Raw genomic sequence first — 22,965 nt, 5'->3', positions numbered from 1 at the left:
CACCAGCTCCGTTAGTGTTTATTTGCGTAAGATCAGCTGCTACTGATGCAGTGATAGAAGCCTGTACCATGACAGGATCATGTTGTGGAGGTGGTGGCGGTGGCGTAGGTGTTGCGTTGTTGACGCGGCGTGCAGATCCGCGAGGCGGCATCGCGTTGCCAAAGAAGTAATAATGAAGACAATAAGTCTTTAATGATTGAGAGCCGCGTGTTAATGAGTTGACTATTTTAAACATTTCATGAATTGGATTTGACCTAAACAAGGTTTTGAGTTTGATTCATAATGAGAGTTTATATATAAATAGATAAACATATGAATTGGAGTGATAACCAAGAAATTTTACACGCATGCAAATGCGTTACTTATATATATATATATATATATATATATATATATATATATATATATATATATATATATATATATATATATATATATATATATATATATATCGTGGATACATCGAAATGTTGGGAAAATTTGACCTTATCTACAGCTCTACAGTACAGAAAGTTAATACTAGGGTCTATACAAAGACCTAAATTATATCCAAAGAATAGAGTAGAGTAGACTCTACTTGCAAGGGGAATTGTTGTGATTGGTACTTGATTCAGCCCTGGCTTCAGCCAGCTGCTGTTCCGCTTCCCATACGCGTATGTGCGAGAATAGGGATATAAGAATTGTCTAGAACTAAGGCACATAAGGTTAAACATCAAAGTTAAACTATTGTATGCATAAAATACTCCTATAGTATTCTAAATGTTATGTTTGATTCTAAGGTTTATAAGTTTGGTAAGTTTTAGACTTGTTGTCCACTGTAGCTATCCCCTGTCATATGTTGGTCGGCTCCCGGACAAATATAGTTGATCAGGCTATATTCATCCCAGTCCCGATTACATATTCCAAGGCATACTTGTATTGCACAACTCATCTATAACACTTCTATATTGTTTTCATTATGATACTGACCCTGTTATATAATGTATGCATGTATACTTTATAAAAGTTTCATTTTAAAAGTATAACTCTCACTAAGAGTGTTTTTGCCCAGTTGTGTTTATAGTTATATATCAAAAATGGTTTTGATATACTTAGTTCACTATAAACAATGCTCTCATACTAATCTGTCACACCCCCAAACCAGAACGACGGAAACGTTCGGGGGCGGAGGACGTCATGCACAGTATCATAACAAATGAATAGTAAAGAAAGTACACACAACCATCATATACATAATTGAAAAGCTTACATGATTGTAGTATTACATGTTTGCAAAAGTCAATTACAATATGATGTCCAAAAGATTAAACTAACGCCTGAGTGTAAGTCTTCAAAAGCAGTTGCTAACCTGGTTTAGCGATTTCCTGAGAATACAAGTTATTTCAAAGAAAAAGTGTCAACATTTAAGTTGGTGAGTTCATAAGTAGTGTTTTGAGAAAATGTATGCCATTAGAAAGTTCACGTTTGTTTCCCAGAAAATCTGATATTTTCTTATGAGTGTATGAAATGAGTATGAATGATTGTTGTATAAATTGTATGTATTTGAACCAGGAAAATCCTATATTTTCCTAAAAGTGAAATGCAGTCTCAAATGACCAAGACCGTAACCTGTAAGCAACTATGACATGCTCAAAAGAATGATGTTGTAAATCGTTATTGTACAAAATGAATGTATTTGAACCAGGAAAATCCTATATTTTCCTAAAAGTGAGGTGTAGTCTTATATGAACCAAGACCATGAATGTAAGTAAATATGTCATACTTAAACTGGGAATGTATAGTTTTATTATTAAAATAAAACTAGTTGTGGTAGTGTTTATCCTGAATTCTGAACATGCTGATAATACCCTATAATATAGTTATTACCCCCCGAGCATGATTGAGTTATGTATTACTACGTGCATGAGTCATTGTTTCCGCGTGTTATGAGTTCCTCATAACCATACTAGACGCAGTACCTAATGTTGATATTTGTCACCCCGGGGACTATAGCTAACAGTCAGGGTGCGGAATCGTCAGCCCCGTATAGATCTATACACACTTGTCACGCTCTCCCTCCAAGAGACTCTGGTTATCGGTGGGGACTTTCGTTTGGTACAAACAAAGCCATATGACATCACATGATTGTTAACAACGATGTTCACGAGTAATATGATGAAGAATCTTTTGACAATTCGAGATAACAATTAAGTCACATATGCAAAAGTGTGTATGTTCATGTCCAAAATGATTACCCTTTCTACAGTGTTAACTAAGGCATAATAACAAATTGTGATTTGTCGAATACACGAATGTTATAGTTGAAAATGGTTACCCTTGATATGATGTAGTATGCAAACATATAAATAAATCATATTCCATTTATAAAACATATTGTATCCCCGGAGGGTAAGTTGTGTTGTGAGGTGTTTTGCATGATAATAACTTCATAAGATAGTTAAAACAACAGTATGAAAAGTATAGCAAAAGATCGATGTTTCACACGATTTTAGCCGTGTGTTTACTTGTATTCCCCCCTTTAAAAGTGTTTAAAAACAGTTAAAAACGTATTTAAAGTGTGTTTGTATGGGTATGAACTCACTTGGTAGTAGTGAAGATTCGGTGGAAACGATGCTTTGTTCGGGCAGCACTTCGACCGGAAAGGAGTCGATTTCTCAAAAATCTCGGGAGATTCGGGGTGTCGGGACTTGCGTCGTGTGTTAGGGGTGTTACCGGGGCCTCGGGATAGTCTCGGGATGCTTAACACTGAGTAGAATTAGCCGGAAGAAGAGAAATGAGCAGCCTAAACCCGAGACCTTCGGTTTCTATTTATAGGGTCATTTTGGGGTCTCACGTCGTGAACCAAGCTTATTCACGTCGTGAGCTTGATCGTCATTGCATGTGTCATCGCAAGTTGGGTCTGACAGACTCCAGGAGGCGTCAGCACTGAGTTCACGTCGTGAACCTCTGTTTCACGTCGTGAACTCTGACACAGTGTTGGGGTTCGCGCCCCGAACTTCAGAAATTCATAACGTTCGCATACGAACTCCGTTTTCGACGTTCTTTATATCGACGCGAAGCTGAGATTATGCTCTACAACTATCGTTTAGACTTCGTCGGCCAATTTTGACTTTAAACTTTATTATATTTATTTTTAGTAGGTCGGGACAGGAAAACTCCGTCAAAAATCCATAACTTCTTCATCCAATGTCCGTTTTCGTCTGTCTTTTTACCGTTGTACTACTATTATCGAGATCTTTGATTCTCGTTTAGATTGCGTTGGCTAAAAGTCGCTCGATCTTTATTTCGAGTTTTTAGCTGTCTACTGTTATGTCTAAAACTTCGAAAAATCATAACTTCCTCATACGAAGTCAGATTTGGGCGTTCCTTTTTTGTACGTTTACAGTTTAATGATATCTACAACTTTAGTAGAAAATATAGGATTTTCTAAGAAGTATACAAACATTTACAACAAACACTTACAAACATTTACATCAAACATTTACAAACACTTTCATCAAACTTATACAAACAATTGGCACTAAAATACTTATGAACTCACCAGCTTAAATGGTGATCTACGCTTTCAAAATAACTTGTATTCTCAGGTCACCAGTAGACAGGTACCGATGACCAGGTTTTGAGAAGACGAAGTATATTCAAGACTCGTATTTTATTTTGATATATATATTTTTGGTGTCTTACAAATACATTCAGAAGACACTTGTATTAAATTATATTATTAATGCAATGGATGATGTTGTTGTTTGTTTTACTATTATGCATTGTTATGATACTGTACATGACGTCCTCCACCCCCGAATGTTTCCGTCGTTCTAGTTTGGGGGTGTGACAATTTCAAATTTTCATGTATCTATATAATGATCAATAAATGCATGTTTATTTGGTAATTGTGTTTGTGTTTTAAGTGCAAGAAATAGCAATTTACTTTGGTTTTTTGTCCCTGGTTTAAAAATAACAATGTACTTTGGCATCAATAAATGCATGTTGATTTGGTAATTGTGTTTATGTTTTAAGTGCAAGAAATAGCAGCTTACTTTGGATTTTTGTCCCTAGTTTAAAAATAGCAATGTACTTTGGCATCAATAAATCCATGTTGATTTGGCTTGATAATTTAACTTCAAAATTTATTATGTAGTTGGAAAATCTTTAGGCAATGCTAAATGAACCGACATGTAGGGATGAACTTTACGCATTTTTTCAATCAGGGAAAAGATCAAGGAGGAAACGACGGGAACGGAGGTGATGGTTCGTCAGATAATTAGTTTGTGTTTTGTATGTTAGACTTGTCATGACACTTTGGTACTAGCTTTTTGTAATTATAAAACTTTGCTTATATATTTTGGTATGAAATTAACTATATGTAATATCATTATACTATTTGGTACCTAATCCGATATTATGTAATTTTTTTTTCTGCATTTAATGTCGTTATGTATCTGACTTTTTTGCACCAAAATTGTTGATTAAAAAACAGTTTAAAAATGAAAAATGTTATTACCGGTGACACTATTACCGGCGACTGAAGCATTAGCTGTGAAAAAGATTATTACTGGCCACAACAGAATTAGCGGCGACAAGTGTTATTACCGGTGGCATTTTGATCAATAGCGACGGGGCGGTAGCGACGAATTTTTATCGGCGACTTGCTATTACCTTTACCGGCGAATTTGATAGTCGTTACCAGTGAATTTTGTCGCAGCTATTACCCATTTTTCTTGTAGTGTCCATATAAACATGCTAAGTCATCGAAAACCGCCATGTAAGCATGTAAGCAATTACCAGTTGGTAACCTGCTAAATTTCAAAAAATATAATGTTTCTTAAAAAATAATGGAAAAAAATGAATATGTAACATCCCATTTTTACAACCAAAAATTTTCATTGTTATGAAGGTAAAACTTCCCAATTTATTAATTCATTAGTTAATAAAACCGTTTATTCCGAATTACATTTGTTAAAAATCAGGGTTTTGTAGAAACGTGGAATCTTCAATGTTGCTGATGAGTGTGTACAGTCATGCATTCGCATTCCAACAATAACCGATGATACATGAAACCATAAATAATCGGGTAAGCATAAAGAATAATGAGTTCCCCAAAATAACACCATATAAACAGATCACATATACAATCAAACATGTTAGGCCCAGTCAACCATCGGGTTGCGATACCCAGGGCCCAGTCAACAAACGGGTCCAGTCATCCTTAGAATGGAATACCCAGGTTGGAATGCCAATATACAACAGGTCCAATCAGCCATCGGGCTGTAATACCCAGGGTTTGTTGGCCTACCGCCTCAATTCTACCGCTCTTCCCAAGCCTCCGTGCCTACGGCTTACTGCCGACCCGCATCGGGTATCTTGGCCTACCATACAAAGCAGGACCGTCTGAACCCAATCCAAACAAAATATGTCGACATATAAACAATCAAGATCAAGTAGGCACATAATATAAGGTAAGGCCCATATGAAGGATTGGACCCAATTTGGAAAATTGGGCCATAGATGGGCTATAGTTTGGGCCTAGATGGTTGTATGATATTGGGCCCTTAGAATGAGACATGTTGGACTGGACTGAATAATTGGGCCTTAAGGGAAGTCCATGTAAAGGTTTGGGCCCAATTTGGAAAATTGGGCCATAGTTGGGGCTTGGTCCATTATTAGACATTTGGGCCTTTGGTTTGGGCCTTGGGCTTGAGTCAAGCTAAGATAGGGGTAAAGTAGTCTTTTACCCAAGTATGGACTTATGGTTATGAGTTGGAACCCAATTATTAATTGGGTGTTATTTTGATATTGACAGATCGGGAATCTGTCATCCAGCAGCTATGGTTTTGTCAGCAGGACTTCAGCAGTGTGAGGTGAGTTTCCCTTCCAGTAGGAACGGGTCTACGGCCACAATGTCGGCCCGTTTAGTTAGCAGTAGTTCCGGACTACAGTCCGATGCAGTAGTTCAATATGCTTGATGTCTTTGTGATACAGGCATGGTATGTGTTATGTGTTCCGGACTATGGTCCGATGCAGTATACAGTATATATGTTTATGTTATATGCCATGATTATGTTATACTATGTTTAGTCAGTTCCGGACTTCGGTCCGATGCAGCTCCGGACTTCGGTCTGATGTAGTGGGCAAGGCCCTAGTTAGTTACGGACTTCGGTCCGATGCAGTGGGCAAGGCCCTAGTTAGTTCCGGACTTCGGTCCGATGCAGTGGGCAATGCCCTAGTAGTTTCGGACTTCGGTCCGATGCAGTTCCGGACTTCGGTCCGATGCAGTGGGCAAGGCCCTAGTTTGTTCCGGACTTCGGTCCGATGCAGTGGGCAAGACCCTAGTTAGTTCCGGACTTCGGTCCGATGCAGTGGGCAATGCCCTAGTCTTTTCCGGACTTCGGTCCGATGCAGTGGGCGAGGCCCAGTATGTGCTTTATATGTTATTGTATGGTATGTGGTAGTTTGGGGGAGCTCACTAAGCTTCGTGCTTACAGTTTCAGTTTTGGTTTCAGGTACTTCAGCTAGCAAAGGGAAGGGCTCGGGATGATGGCATGACACACACCACAGTTTTAGCCTGGGAGTTAGACTCTGATATTTTGATATGATCTTGACACTAGTTTCGATTTGATAAATTTATTATGACATTTTGAGATACACGATTCATGGTTTTTATCTTCTGATATTTGATATTATGGTTTAGTAATGTTTTCAAACAAAAATTTTGGGTTGTATTTTTGGGGTGTTACAAACTATATCCTAACATACAGAGGATGCATACTGGAGTATACAATATAATGAGAAAACTCACCTGGACAATTTCTCAGACGATTAACAGCTATCCGGGTAATCCAACTGGCGAGCAACGCACCAAACGAGTAGTAACCTAAAATACTTTAACTTATATCCCTATGACCATCTAGTAATGGAAGCTATATCATTCACTAATCCCAATGAATATCAAAAGTTCTATCAATCAAGGGTCAGCCAGGTAGGACAACTGGGAGGCAGGATCATTTCGGCAGATAGCTTTTCTGAAATCCAACAACCAAGCCAATGTGCCCATTCTAGACACCTCTCTCGTAAGTAGATCAAACAGTATTATGACCGGAATCACCGATAGATCTTATTGATACATTCATAATAACGACTATGAATATAAATATAAGTTACACTTAAAACATAGTAAGTACAACTTAACTTACAATTTTTTTTAGCGAAAAGCCGGAAAGTCACAGGAAGAATCTCGACCCAAAAACCCCTCTTCTCCAGGCTCCTAAATATCTCATAGCCCCGCTAAAATGCTTAGGAGTCCGGAAAGGTCGGACCCCAAAGATTTGAGAGATTTCAGAGAGAATATGAGAAAGGTGTGAGGAAAGAATGGCTGGTAACACTTCTAATTATAGGGTTTTACAGCGTGCGTCGCACGCATACCTTGAGGCATCGTGCGCTTTTTGGCTGCGCAGATCCTGCCAAATCGTGTCACGTGTCGCTTTTCCTGTGGTCCATGCATCCCTTCTAAAAGTTGTGCGCGCCGCGCTTGCTGTAGGTAGGAATTTTTAAACTTCTAAAAATTATATCTCTCATATACGAGCTCCATTTTTGACGTTCTTTATATCCACACGTAGCTATCGATGAGTACTACAACTTTCATTTAGACTCCGTCGGTTATTTTTCAATTTATTTTAAAAGTTATATTTTTAAATGGCTTAGACTGCTAAAACCCGTATAAAAATCATAACTCTTCAATACTACATCCGTTCTCGACTGTCTTTATATCAACGGAATTGTATTCACGAGATCTTCGACTCTCATTTAAATTGTTTCGGTTAACAATCAACCGATTTGAATTTCAATTTTTATGCCCACACTGTTGCGCTGAAACTGCGAAAAATCATAACTTCCTCATGTAAAGTCAGATTTAGGCGTTCTTTATATGCATGTTCTCGCTTTTACGGTCACTACATCTTTTATTTAGAATACTTAGGATAATAAGAAACCTATCTTCGATTCATATTTTATGACACTTTTTGCCGTATAAGGCTCAACGTAAGACTTTAAACAATCTTAACTTCTCCATATGAAGTCAGATTCGAGCGTTCTATATATCTACGGAAATTGTATTGATGTTTCCTACATGTTTTATGATGATTACTTTGGCTAAAAAGTAATATATTTCTACTTTGAATTTTATAAACAAACGTTTATATTAAATCCTACTAAAGGGTGAAAATGGGGAGTTACATCCAACTCCTTGTCCAAGGAAATTTTATGATAAAGGGCCCTCCTGAAGGTTGAAGTACCTTATGTACCTAAAAATATTCGTATCCCATATTAATTCGTTGTATACCCCAAATTTTAGATGATATTCTTGTAGTCTCAACTTATGTATCATCTTCTTGTATCGTTAAGAGCTGCTAAAAGTATAATAGAGTTTCATTTTGTATTAACTTTGTTGGAACCTTCCACCATGTAAGACTTTGATTTTCTAAAATGACACTCATATTAAAACTATAATGTTCCTTCCTCATTCGAATTGCATTAGCAACTTATTGAAATCTCATATGCACCTTAGATCATATCACCAAATCCAAATGGTATAAGCAAAGTATAAATAACAAAATCTGTAAAGTGTAATTGTAACGTCCGGTTCCTGGTATGTATTTTAATAAGAATTACTCATTTTTGCAAAGGAACTCGACGAGTTGGAGGCCCCAAACTCGTCGAGTAGGAATGGGATATTTTTGGACACGGGGTTTGAAGTCTACTCGACGAGTTGAGAAGACTTAACTCGACGAGTAGACCTTCCAGAGTGAAACCCTAATTTTCAGGGTTTTCACCCTATTTAAAGACCTTAACACCCCCATTGTGGCCTCCCTCATCGCCTCCTGACACACCCCCAAACCAGAACGCCGGAAACGTTCGGGAGCTAATGACGTCATGTACAATATCACAACAATTGAATAATAGTAATCAAAGCACAACAACCATCATATTGATAAAGTATACTTTTTATATATGTGTTCAAATCATTATACATTTGACACCAAAAGTATATATCAAAAACTAAAAGACGTGACTCTATGATGCCCCGTCTTCTCAAAATCTGTGTGGATACCTGTCTATTAATTTCCTGAGAATACAAGTGGTTTTGAAAAGAGTGTCAACAATTAAGTTGGTGAGTTCATAAGCATTTTTATATTAGAATTCTGTCATTTGTTCCTTGAAAATGTAAGTGTATTCTTCCAGAAAATCCAATATTTTCTATTGTAAATGAATTGTAGTCTTATTACTTAAAGACCAAAATGTGTAAGTATTGTTGTACTCTGAAATAGTATAATGTTGTTATATTATTAAATAAAACCATATGATAAATGAATGTTCCCTGAAATGTAAGTTTCACTGTACTGGAAAATAGTCTTCTGTAATTGTACTTGTATGAAAACTCTATTAATGTATGTGCATGGATCCACCAGTTGTACTGTAAAATATTGTATTGTACTTTTATTATTAAATAAAACTATTTGAAGTTATGTATGTATTCGTACACTAATCATATTGTTAATACCAAATTGTGAGTTCTTATAACCATGCTTGATGACCTAAGATGGCCTGATACGACGTTCTTCAGGTGTCAGAATTGGTACGACATTTGTCACCCCAGGCTTGTCGGCCTAACTGTAGCTAACAGTTTAGGTGCGAGATTGTCAGTCACGTATAGATCTATACACAAGTGTCACGCTGTCCCTCCAGGAGACTCTGGTTATAATTCAGGACTTTCGTTGGCACTTAGATAAGTACTTGAAGTGTGTCTCGCAAAGCTATATTGACGGTTACGTGTAGAATAATGAAAAGCCATTTTATAATGAATAAACTGTATGTATGTCTCCTTTCTTAGTGTAATCGTAGTTTAAATAATTATACTTTTATAAAATTATTTTTGTATTGTATCCCTGACTGGTAAAATGATATGTATGTTCCGTAAATTATACCTATTATAGTTTAAATTACATGTTCTATTCGTAAATCTGAGATAAAGATATTCCGTGAAATTTAACGTTTATGTATAACCGGTAATAAAATAAGTTACGAAAATATTCTTTTTGTTTAACGTGTCGAAATAATTTTTATACTTATATATATATAATTCAGATTGAAAAGACAGTCGAACAAATGATTCTACCCTAAGCCCACAACCAAACAAGGAACATGAGTTAATGCGAAATCACCAATTCTAAGCCTATAGAATCTTAATTATATATATATATATATATATATATATATATATATATATATATATATATATATATATATAGGGAAATGATCAAATGAGAACACCTAAAAGGTTGAGAACGCGAGAACAAGTATATTCATTTGTGATTCCATGTATTCATTTGTGGAGAAATGATAAATTTTTACGCACAATCAACATGAATATGCTTTTTCTCTTCAATTGAAATTAAAGGCGTAAAAATTTATCATTTCTCCACAAATGAATACATGGAATCGCAAATGAATATACTTTGTTCTCGCGTTCTCAACCTTTTTGGTGTTCTCATTTGATCCTACTCCTATATATATATATATATATATATATATATATATATATATATATATATTGGTAATAACGACAATTGAAATAATTTGAAATAGTTTAGACATTAACACAAGATTTCTTGCGTTTTACTTGTATTCCCCCCCCCCCCTTAAAACATGGAAATTTTTTGAAAACGTAGGGATATGAACTCACCTCGAGTGTGTATTCGCGGTTTGATAACGAAGAGGGTGGCGATGTTCTTCGCGTTAGAACACGTGAAAATAATTGTATCCTAATTATGTTAAACACATAATAATAGGTGTAAATTAGATCAACTACTATGCAAGTGTTATAATAACACTAGATTATAAAAAGGAACTTACAATAACCTTAAGGAATAAGGATGATTCGAAGGCTTCCTGGGATTAATTTGATGAAGAACTTGGAGAGAAAAGGAAGGTTTGCTTTTGAGAGAATTGTGAAGTGTAATGTTAACTGTGAATGAGAAATGGTTCTAATATGTGTATTATATAGGGTATAAGAGATAATGAGGTGACACGTACATTGGTAAGTGTAATATATCACCTTGGGAAGGTAAATAACCAATCAACTTGCATAAAATATCTAAGATTTAAGGAGGATTTCAGACAAAAACAGGGTGATTTCGGTCCTAGCATGACCGAAATCACCTAGTGTACTCATCCTTAAGTTGATTTCGGTCCTAGTGTCACAAAGAATGAGATTTTGGTCCTTATGTGTGGAGTTTTCGGCCTTAATGGGCCTTAAACTTAGTGTTTTCGGTCATGGTGAGTCCAAGAGAGGAGATTTCGGTCAAGGTGTGGGGTTTTGATTTAATACAACCGAAATCTTATAAACAATGTATAATATTTGACTTTTGTTGACTCCTTTTTGTCTTGTTTTGTCTTATGTGATCTTATGTTAATTGTTTTAACTTCCGAAGTTTCTTTAACACATGGTTTTCAAAGTATATGTGTATATAATAAATTATATAAACATGCCTCTTAGCATTCATAGTCTCATTGCATAAATGTTACGTTGTGAATTCACTCGTACACGGTTAAAGCTTAGACCTTGTTTGCTCTAAAATTTTCCAGTTGTCACACCTCCCTCAGTCCAAAAAACCCTAATTCTAGATCTTGAGCTTTGTGAGTGTGTGTGAGTGAAAAAGGAGTGATTCTTTGGTATTTTCTTGAAGGAGTAGAAGCTAGAAGTGCTTGGTTGAGGGAAGGAGCTTTGGATCCAGAAGAAGAACTTCATTTCCAGCTTATTTGAGGTATAAAGTCTATACCTTGACTATTCATTTGCTAGATCTCTTCATGGAATAGTTTAGGGCTTTAAGGAGCATATTTTGGAACCATTCATTATTGCAAGCATGTTTTGGGGTAATAACTTCAAATCCAGAGTCTTTGAGGGACTCTATGACATAAAGGTGCCAACTTTATGGCCATGGGAGTCCCATGCATCATATGGATCGCTTTTTAGGGCTTTTTGAGCTAAATAACCCATGCATGCACGTAAAGTTAGAAACTTTATGTGATATATCGACCCTAGGGAGCCAGATCTACGTTTTGGATGCATTAAGCCCGACTAAAATCGACTATATGGATTTAGACTATGGGGGACTCAACGAGTTGTTCATACAACTCGGCGAGTTGGGTCGTGGTCCCCCAACCTTTTCTGTTATTGAGCAAACTCGTTGAGTCTAGAAGATGACTCAACGAATTGGCCATGGTTTGGGTTATGAAGACTGAGGAACTCGGCGAGTGCAAGGAGGGACTCGGCGAGTTGTGGGTAAAAGGTCCCGACTATGCTTTGAGGATGAACTCGACGAGTTCATGAAAGGACTCGATGAGTAGGATCGGGATTTCAGGGTTTTATGGATTATGGAACTCGATGAGTTGATAGACCAACTCAGCGAGTTGAGTCAACCAGGATGTTGACTTTGACCTTGACCATTGACCAGAGTTGACCCTTAAAGGGGATTATGAGTATGAAAGAGTAATCAAAGGAGATTGTTATGTGTAGGAGTTTGAGAGGAGTTGATCCCAGAGCCGAGGACAGTACAACTACTTCACGACATTGAAGTGAGTTACCTTCCAGTAGAAGTGGGTCTAAGGCCACAATGTCGGCCCACTAGTAGGAGTTGTGAGTTAGATGATTGTCTTTGTGATCATTGTCTGGTATGCCACTATCTGTTATTCTATATGTGTTAGTATGTACTATGTGGTAGTGGTAGGGGGTGAAATAGTCCCCGGTTACCGGTTGAAAGATACCGAAGGGGAGGCCAACACCCAGTTATGCTAGGCAGTTACCGGTTGAAAGATACCAAAGGGGAGTCCAGCTCTCGGCCATGCTAGGCAGTTACCGGTTGAAAGATACCGAAGGGGAGTCCAACTCCCGGCCATGCTAGGTAGTTACCGGTTGAAAGATACCGAAGGGGAGTCTAGCTCCCAGTTATGCCAGACAGATACCGGTTGAAAGATACCGAAGGATAGGCATTATGTGTTTATATGGTATGTGGTATGATGTGGGAACTCACTAAGCTTTGTGCTTACAGTTTTCAGTTTTGGTTTCAGGTACTTCCTCTTTGAAGGGAAAGGAGCCGGCACGGTAGCAGCGCATCACACACACGATTTTCCACATATGAGATTTCTGGGATTTGTACTCTGACATTGTTTTATTATGATATGATTTGACTATTGATACTCTGGTTTTGATACCAAATGATACTATGGTTGTTTTCAGACAAATGGTTTTATAGTTATTATATTTAAAATAAAAATTTTTGGTCATGATTTTTGGGATGTTACAATAATACTAAAATGAAGTTCTTAACAATAAACATTATTTTCCGTGTTTATGATTATAGTATTTTTATGATGTTTTTAAAGTATTTTGGAAGTGTTCATCTTTTCAAGGGAAGCAAAGATCCCTTGAACTTCAAGGATGTTGAATCCTGATATTACTCATTAATTTTATCAAGCCTAAACTACGTATTTTAACATGTATTTATGATGATTAGAGGATGGAGATGGAGCTTAGACATTTAGAAGGTCACATATGATGTAGTGGTTTGCTTTTAAATTTATGTTTTGATGTTTAAATTGTTGAATCCTTGTATATTTTTAAAAGTTTACTTAAAACTTCGGTTTTGATAACATTGGGACCTATTTTTCCGAAAATTATGATTTTGGTTTCTAAGACCAAGCGGAGTGGGCTGCAGCTGAGGCCGCAGTCTAGTGCCACGTAGGACCGAACATCGCCCCCTGGGTGCGGTAGAGGTGTGACTGAGGCCGCACTACGGCTGTGGGAGGGAGCGCTTCTCGAACGTTTTTGATTGGCCACATTTTCTTTACCGTTGCAAACGGTTAAAATTTTAAAAAAATTATTTATTTAATTATTTATTTTTACTAACACTATAAATACATTACCATATTAACCAAAATAACTCACAAACACTTCATTTTTTTTACCATCTTCTTCATTTCTAAAACCTACAAAAATGTCATCCTCTAAAAATCTTACCAACCAAAAAACACCCACTAGAAAAACCACAACTCCAACACCTTCACTTGATCAACCGGTTTATTCGCCCCCTTTCTACCACTACGGGGGTATGCTTCCTTATTTTCCGCAACATATCCAACAACCACAATGCCCTACACAACCACTTCCACAAACACAACCACAATTCGACCCACATTTTGATCCATTTGATTTTGATTCTCAACCAGAGTTTGTTCCACAAACACAATCACAACCAAACACCCATTTCCGAATCCGAACCAGAATTTGTTCCATAAACTCAACCCTCTCAACCAGGAAATAAAAGAAAAGAGAAGGCGGAATCTAAAATGTGGAACCTCAAGAAGTGTAGTATTAGCACAATCATGGATTGACGTTTCAGAGGACGCTAATACGGGAGGGGGACCAAAAACATGATCGTTTTTGGATGCGCGTTAGATCTAGGTTCCAAAAGGAATGAACCTACAACCATATCGTTCTAAACATCAACTCTACTCCAAATGGGGAAAGATGAACAAAGACGTCATGTTGTTTAACGATTTGTATAACAACATGAAATGACAATGGAAAACCGATGAAAGTGACGATGTGATTTTGGAGAAAACTTTTAACATTTACCAAAAAGAGCAAAAGAAGACTTTCAAGTTTTTTGAAGTTTGGAATCTACTTAAAGGCAACAAAAAATGGCAAAATCAAAACACAATCGACGAGCACATCGATAGTGGATCAAAACGGTCAAGAACTTCCAAATCCGAACATACTTCATCGGATGCTCTTTGGTGTCGACCTCAACGATGATGAGCCCGTTCAAGTGTCACCACCCCCCGAGCAATGGGAAGGGACAAAACAAAAAGCAAAGGCAAGGGCAAAACGTCGGAATCGGATGACTTGAAAGAAATGGGCGAGAATGTGCAAGACATAAAAGATAGAATGGATAAAATTTTGCAACTTGCTTCGAATAGAGAGACTCGGAAACAAAGGGACAACGAACTAAGAGTGCTAGCGATGGACACGTTGAATATGATCGGGGATGCACTTCAAGTTATTTTGGCGATGAAGGAAGAAGTGAAAAAACGTTACGCTAGTCGTTTTTAATTTCTAGTTTTTTCCAAGTTTTTAATCACTTGATGTGTTTTTTTATTTTTATTTATTTATTATTTATTATTATTTTTTTAAAGTTGTAGGTTTAAGCTTTCTAGTTTTTTATTTTCTAATTTTCTAGTATATATATTTTTTAATTTCATGTTATTTTTTTAAAGTAATGTAATAGTTTTTATTTTTAATTAATGAATTCTTTTGTTTTTAATTAAAACTAAAATTTTTATTTATTTAAAAATAAAAATAATTAAAGGAGTGTGGCACCACTCCTTGTGTGTGGCATTAAGCCACACTTCTGTGACAAAAAGTGACGTGTCGCCTATGTGGCAGTGAATGGAGTGCACCTTTTGTGACACCTATCCCTCTAGCCTAAAAAATTAATTTAAATTGATTAAAATGATTAACTCATATGAGGAGTGTTTCAAGGCACAAGATTTACGTCAAAATTTTGGAGATCATTACAAGAAGAAATGTGGATGATAATTAATTAAGCATAACTTATCATCATCAAATGGATGGTCAAAGTAAAAAGACCATTTAGACGAATGTTTTCACTTTGACTCATAGGAAACGATCAATACCAATGTTTTAAAACCCGGGTCGACCCGGCCGGTTGAACCGGTTGGACCGTGACCCGGGATAGAAGACGGGTCAATTGAGACCGGATTTTTGTAAAAATACCGACCGGATTGAACCGGCCGAGTTTACCCTAAACCACGGTTGAACCGGGTATTTTGAACCGGTAAAAACCGGATTGGCCCGTTTATTAGGGCTTGGATAATTAAGTGAGTATCGCTCCAGGCCGCAAAACAAACTCAGTTCTTCTCTTCTCTAGGAAACGAAAGCAACGACTGAAGAAAGAAAGCAGCAGCGACTGCAAAGCAGCGACCTCAGCAGCAAGCCAGATACTTCCGTTCTTCTCCAGCGACTTTCGTTCTTCTCCAGGTGAGTTTTTTTTTTTGCAAAACAGCGACTTCCTTTCTTTTTATTTCCTGCTACAGCGACTGATGTTCCTGTTGGCTGTTCCTTCTCCACCGAAACCCCAATTCCCCCTCTATTACTAATTCACTTACAACTTGCGTCCAATCATCCAATTTTGATTAGCTGTTGTTATGAAATCAGTTTTCTTTTGACTGTGAAATCAATTGACTGTGAAATCAGGTGATAGATTTGTTTTCTTTTCTTCTCCAATTGACTTTGAAATCAGGTTATTTTCTTCTATGGTTTCTGATTAGCTTTTCTTATGAAACATGTTTTCTTTTGCAACAGGTGATAGATTTGGTTAGTTTACAGTTCATTTATTGTTAATTGATCATTGTTTCAAGGTTTTGATTGTGACATATTTGGTTAGTTTACAGTTCATTTATTGTAAATTGATCATTGTTTCAAGGTTTTGATTGTGTAGATTATGTAATTAGGATCCAATTGATATATGTTTATTGATTAATATTCTATGTGGTTGTTTGTTGTGTTTAGATTAAACTTTGTTGACATCAAATTATTGGTATTATATGTCTATGTAGTATGTAGGAAAACAAAAATATATGAAAATAGAAAAAGGCCATAAACCGTGAACCGGTCATCACACCGGGTCAACTAAAAACCCGGGTTTTAAAACATTGATCAACACTCTTGTTGTCTTCTCTTCGTACGTTATTCATATGTCCTCTTATTTCATATGATGACGCTGTAATTTCCTATGCATTGTTTTAATTCTTTGACTTACAAAATATGTCACATATTCTATAGACTAGTTGTGCTATCTTTAGTACGCTAAGGCTTCTTCTTTTTGAATAACATGGCTCGTGACTTCCACACTATGCCGGTTTTGACTTATGGATCATAGGTTCTATCCACAAACTATGTCATCTTAAAAATATTTGGAAAAATCATAAGTTAAGTGCCTCAAAATTTTGACAAGGCTTAAATTTGGAATATATTATTATTATTACTTTTCTAATATATATAAATATCAATGTATATAGATCTGAATATATAACATATAGATATCGATATATTTTTTTAAATAAAATTGACTAAAGTATTTATTTAAATAAAAGAAAATAAAATAAAAAACAAATAATAGTCTCCGGTCTCCACGATTTAACCCTTAAACACCAATATCCCCTTCGCCCACCCAAAGCAAAGTTTGCCCCCCTTTTCACTTTCCAATCGTTGAACGCCAAAATTTCAGGTAGAGACAAAAACCCTAATTCTCCATCATCATCATCTTCATCTCGCATATACATACACACATATAATTACAATAATCCCATTGCGCAGAAATTTATTTATATTTGCCCTTACATTCATATGTCTTCCATTGCTGTTCTGCTCCATCATCTTCGTGCTCGTAGTGCCAGTAGTTCCTCCCAAAAACGGCAGTCTTCTGTTTCACTTTCACATCATGGTCACCACTTCTCCAGCTTCTCATTGAGCTTTCGTCCCTTCTTATCTCCTCGAGATGACTGACCACAACGTAAGTTCCTTCTCTTCTTTCTGTATCTATACTATATGTATTTTCGATTTTGTATGCGATGAGCTGTATTTTATGTAGTATCACTGGTAGTTATTGCTTCTGTTGATGATGGAACTGTTAGGGCTTTTATTTTAGGTTTAGTTTGTACGATTGTAGAGTGTCACTTCATCTAGCCCATACACAGAAGTAAAATTTCACATTAAGTTATTTGCATTCTTAAAAGATAGTATATTAGTCTATATATCTCTAGATTCTTAGGTTGGGAAAAGTTAAAAAGGTTACACTTTGATGATTGTAGAACCTAGTAAGTTTCATATACTTTTGAGAATCCATATCAATTGTGTTGTTTGCCCTTATTATCAATAAAACATATATCTTGTTACAAACTTTCAGGTGTTCGTGTTTGGATCATTTACAGAGGATGAGATCAAATCCCTGCAAAGTACCTCAAAACAGAATGATGTAGAATTTATGTTTGGTTCTTTGGACTCTGCAACTCTAAGATCTGTGGGCATCTTCAACAACAAACCAAATGTTACAGAAATTCCCAAAAACCACCAACCATCAAATCCAGTAAAGAAAAGTAACAATGAAGAAATTGTTCATGCATCATCATCATCATCATCATCATCATCATCATCATCACAAACCCCTGTTGCAGTTGTAAATAAAAATGGAAACATCCATGATTTAAGCTCTCTTTCCTATAGCAATGGTGTACAAGAACAGGAAGCAAAAAATGTACAACTACCTGTATCATTTGTACCTGAAAGCATTGGAAAAAAAGCTTATGTGGAGTCCTTTGAAGCTCTGAACTTGATAAATCCCAAAAATAACCTTATCACTGCATCAAATGGTCTCCATAAAGCTGCAACACAGCTACTCCCTCGAGGCTTAGTCAACTCTGGAAATTTGTGCTTTCTAAATGCAACTCTTCAAGCTCTTCTTGCTTGTTCTCCCTTTGTACATCTCTTACAAGAGCTAAGATCACGCAATATACCTGAGGTAAACTGTAATAATTATCTTTTGTTTTTGTGATACATTATTAACTTTTGTGTTTTTACCTTATTTTTAGATTGGTTACCCAACTTTACATGCATTCGTTGAGTTTATTTCTGGATTTGACATGCCTTCTGACATTCACTCAAAGAAGAAAGACAATATTCTTGTAGAAACTGGGAAACCTTTTCGACCTGTTATGTTTGAATCTGTTTTGAACAATTTCTCTCCAGATATGCCAAACAGCTTCTCTGGAAGACCAAGGTTTGTGTTGATGTTATAAAATTTATATATGTTGTCTTTGGAATCTTGGATGCTGAGTTGAAGTTTGTTTTTTAAAAAGGCAAGAAGATGCTCAGGAGTTTTTAAGTTTTGTGATGCATCAAATGCATGATGAACTTCTTAAACTTGAAGGAGAAGGTTGTAATTTTAATGGTGGAAAAGTTTCATTGGTTTCATCTGTAAGTGATGAAGATGATGATGATAGTTGGGAAACAGTTGGACCAAAGAACAAAACTGCAATCACAAGAACACAAAGTTTTATTCCTTCAAAATTAAGTGAGATTTTCGGAGGCCAACTAAAAAGTGTTGTGAAAGCAAGAGGTATTTATTTTAATCTTTTAACATTTTTCACTCATCTTAATAACATGATCATTAATTCATCATTTATATATTTTGAATGTAAACAAAAAAAAAATAGGTAACAAAGCATCTGCAACTATTCAGCCATTTCTTTTGCTCCATTTGAATATATGTCCAGATCCTGTGCATACAATAGAAGATGCACTTCATCTTTTTTCAGCTCCAGAGACACTTGAAGGGTATCGTGCTTCATCAGCAGGAAAGGTACTTTTTTTTTAATTATTATTATGTTTTCAAGATTGTAAATTTCAATAATATTATTTTTTATATATGATTATCAGGCAGAATTAGTAAGTGCAAGTAAATCAGTGAAAATACTAGAGCTTCCAGAGATAATAATACTACACTTAATGAGGTTTAGCTATGGAAGTCAAGGAAGCACAAAATTACTCAAACCAATCCAGTTTCCTCTCCACGTTACTCTCAATCGTGATCTCCTTGTTTTATCATCACCAGAGGTATGTATTTAATATTTATATAAAATATATATATCGTTTTCATGGTTTTTTATTAATTTATAAAAAAATAAACAGGGTCGAAGATATGAGCTAGTGGCAACGATAACTCATCATGGAAGAGAGCCATCGAAGGGTCATTACAGTGCTGATGTATTGCATGAAACAAGTGGGAAGTGGTTGAGATATGATGATGCTTCGGTTGTTGCTATTTCTACAAACAAAGTGCTTCATGATCAAGCTTATGTGCTCTTCTACAAGCAGATGTATTAGTCTAGTTTTTAGTTTTACACGTTTCTGTTTTAAGAGGTTATGCTAAAAATTTATATGGTTACTTGGGGCTTCTTTTTTGGGTAAATCTTGTGTATGCTGTTATTATTATGAATCACGCTATCTTGGTTTATTAAAATGAGTTATTATTTTCGTTACTTCATTCTCTAAAATATTATTTCTTACTTCCATGGCCTCTGGTGGTGCAAGGAAACAAAATGTATTAAACACGAATAGTATAAACTCATGTTAACTTTATGCGAGGTAGATTTTAAAGCTACTAGCCCCATCGTAAAATCATCACTACTTAGACCAACAAGAGGAGAAGAAACCCATGTTAGATCAACACAAGTGTGTCTCTCCAACACATCCAAGAACCTTTGCGTTGATCTTCCTCCTGTCTCTGTTTTGCTTATAGTGTGGATATCAACACGTTTGTTCATGAGATATACTTTGTGAGGATGTCGACGTCAGTTTATTCCCTTTCTGTTGTCTCCAAGGCGGCGTCTCATCAACATGAATCGCTTTCGGGTCTTGGCCGAATCCGGGTGAAAATTATGCATCCGAAGAGGTTGTGTAAGCATTGGAATATGATGTTTTTGTTCATTTAGATGGAGGCGGGGAATCTTCATTGACTTTTTTTACACACAATCATTCCGCGTGGAGTTTCAGAATATCCCAAGCCGACTCTTGAGGAAAAACTTTCATTTTATAAAGTCGTCGATACTTGCTTTGTGTCGATTTTATAACATCGACCTCAGATCTTCCGCTAGCCAGACTGTTCAAATTTTAGTTATAGATGCAAATGAAATCGTCACACATTTTTTTGGAGATCCTTTGGTTTGGAGTTCATTTGTCGCCTTGTACGATCTGAACCAATTGCGCTTTAAAATGATCTAGAACTCACTCTCAAAATGTTTTCGATTGTTGTTGATTATTGTGTTCCTTATCATTGAATTATCATCGTATACGTTGATATACACCTTAGCCAACACCACCTCTTCTTTTCGGACCACTTCATTGATGTTTGTCACTTCGTATAATCTCGTGTGATCTCATCGACAGGTTTCAAGTTTGTTGCTTGTTTGTTTGTTTTAGACGGGAGCGAGTTCATCGTTAAATTCTTTGGATTCTAGGTTTTGTGTTTCACAAAATTGCGAGACATAGGGAGGAGAATATTAGTATTGGGTTTCCGAAACCGATTGAGAAAACTGCATATACAGATTATAATTGGTATTATCTGGCAGAAGACAAAATTGGTTGTAGGATTGTTGCATCATGAGTAGGTTATATTGTTTTTGATAGTGTTGTTATTGTGGATAGTTTGGATTTGGGGTTTTCGGAACGGAAAATGGCAAATCTTGAGGAGCGGTTTTGTTTCGTTGGTTGCTTCTTTTGGCTAGAACAACTTTTTTTGGATTTGCCACGAGAATCCATTTAGAATGAGATCGGATAAAATGGGAACTAAATTGGAGAGAAAAGGAATGGAATTGAAAAAAAAAGATGGAATGAAATTTTAGAGAAGATGTGGTTTTTGAAAATGTATAGATTTTTATTCATACTGGTAAAGATTTAAAAAAAAATATTTTTTGGAATATTACTCTTTCCAATTGTCAAAATGAGGAGTGAGAAAAAATCCAACATTAAAGTAACCCATGATTCTTCATTGTCGCAATACCTCCCGAGTTGGATTCATTACACCGACGGTACCACCGGTACCGCCCATGGTTTTTGGCCAAAACTGCTCCACTTCGTCCACCATTGTAGGATTCTACTCTCTAGGTTTTCAGATGTGTGATTTTATACAAAATCAACTTCAATTAGAAGCTCAGGTAGATTTTATAATGTATATTATGGGGCATGATTGAGTACCATCCACCAAACCCTAACATCAGAAGCAACCATTTAGGTCAAACGAGACTGATCCATGTCGCTTCCATGCTCCAAAAATAGAAATAAAATAGAGAAATTAAGTAATCTAACCACAATTTAATGTTTATTTGAAAAGATTTCCCAAATAATTTGTTTTTAGCAACAATAACCACTTGGTTTGGAATGAAGTTTCTGAAACAAGAAAAAAAATACTTTTTTCAAATAAAAAAGTACATTTTGGACTGTCATTTCAGATTCCGGACTAAAATTTCAGATTTCGAAAAAAAAAACTCTAAAGTTTCAAGAACAAGTCCGGAATCTGATAAACAATTCTGAAATTTCTAGAAAAAATTAGTCTTTTACTTAAATATAACAAAAAATTAAACAAACATATTAAATGTGAACTATATATGATATTAATGAATAAAATCATACATTTTATTGAAAAACGGTTATATTAAACACTCAAAAATGGAAATTTCAGACATAAAGTGGAAATATTTCTTTCAAAAAAAGGTTGGAAAAAAACCAAAAAATAACTACGGATTTGAAAATCAAATCTCTAATGGAGCATTCGGAATAGAGCATTCTTTGAAAAAAAATTGAAAAGTAATCCGGAATATAAATAGTAGTCCAATACGAAGCATCGGGAAAAATGGCTATTTTTCAAAAAAAATAAAAAAATAATTATTTTCTTTTAAAAAAACTTAGATTACTTAATTTCCCAATATAATATCCATTTTCTAGTGCTTTATCATAAAATAATTATTTTCAATAGTCACTTCTTCATGACTTTCACAACCTTGAATCATATATTCAAGATAAAGAGAGATGGATCGATGAATATAGGATAAATATTTGGAATTCCAAAAAAATAAAAAATAGTACAAAAATAGTTATTTAGTACCAAACATAATTAGGACTTAAATATCATAAGCTGTGTTATTTAACTAAATACTTATTTACAAGAACATATATATATATATATATATATATATATATATATATATATATATATATATATATATATACCCTTAAAGGTATATAAGCTTAAGTATTCAAACCCATCATAATATATCCTT

The 22,965-nt window shown here is 35.6% G+C and overlaps 1 protein-coding gene across 3 annotated transcripts; it reads left to right on the top strand.

Moving 5' to 3' along the window:
• The first annotated feature begins 17,284 nt into the window (after nt 1–17,284).
• Nucleotides 17,285–20,169, top strand: LOC145120591 (ubiquitin carboxyl-terminal hydrolase 24-like). 3 transcript variants are annotated; one of them, XM_079056399.1, is made up of 8 exons: nt 17,286–17,360; nt 17,524–17,645; nt 18,039–18,650; nt 18,721–18,908; nt 18,988–19,247; nt 19,345–19,490; nt 19,568–19,744; nt 19,820–20,169. In XM_079056399.1, the coding sequence occupies exons 2-8, from the start codon at nt 17,631–17,633 to the stop codon at nt 20,012–20,014; spliced, it is 1,593 nt and encodes a 530-aa protein (XP_078912525.1). In that variant the 5' UTR covers nt 17,286–17,360; nt 17,524–17,630; the 3' UTR covers nt 20,015–20,169. The 3 variants fall into 3 exon arrangements, with proteins under 3 accessions (XP_078912523.1, XP_078912525.1, XP_078912524.1); XM_079056398.1 differs by having other exon boundaries at nt 17,288–17,360; nt 17,450–17,645; XM_079056397.1 differs by having other exon boundaries at nt 17,285–17,645.
• The last annotated feature ends 2,796 nt before the right edge of the window (nt 20,170–22,965 follow it).

This window comes from Lactuca virosa, chromosome 6, assembly GCF_052849685.1.
Source record: "Lactuca virosa cultivar CGN04683 chromosome 6, Lactuca_virosa_CGN04683_v6, whole genome shotgun sequence".
NCBI classification, from domain to species: Eukaryota; Viridiplantae; Streptophyta; class Magnoliopsida; order Asterales; family Asteraceae; genus Lactuca; species Lactuca virosa.
The sequence above is the reverse complement of the archived record's forward strand: the minus strand, read 5'-3'. Positions and strand labels throughout refer to the sequence as shown.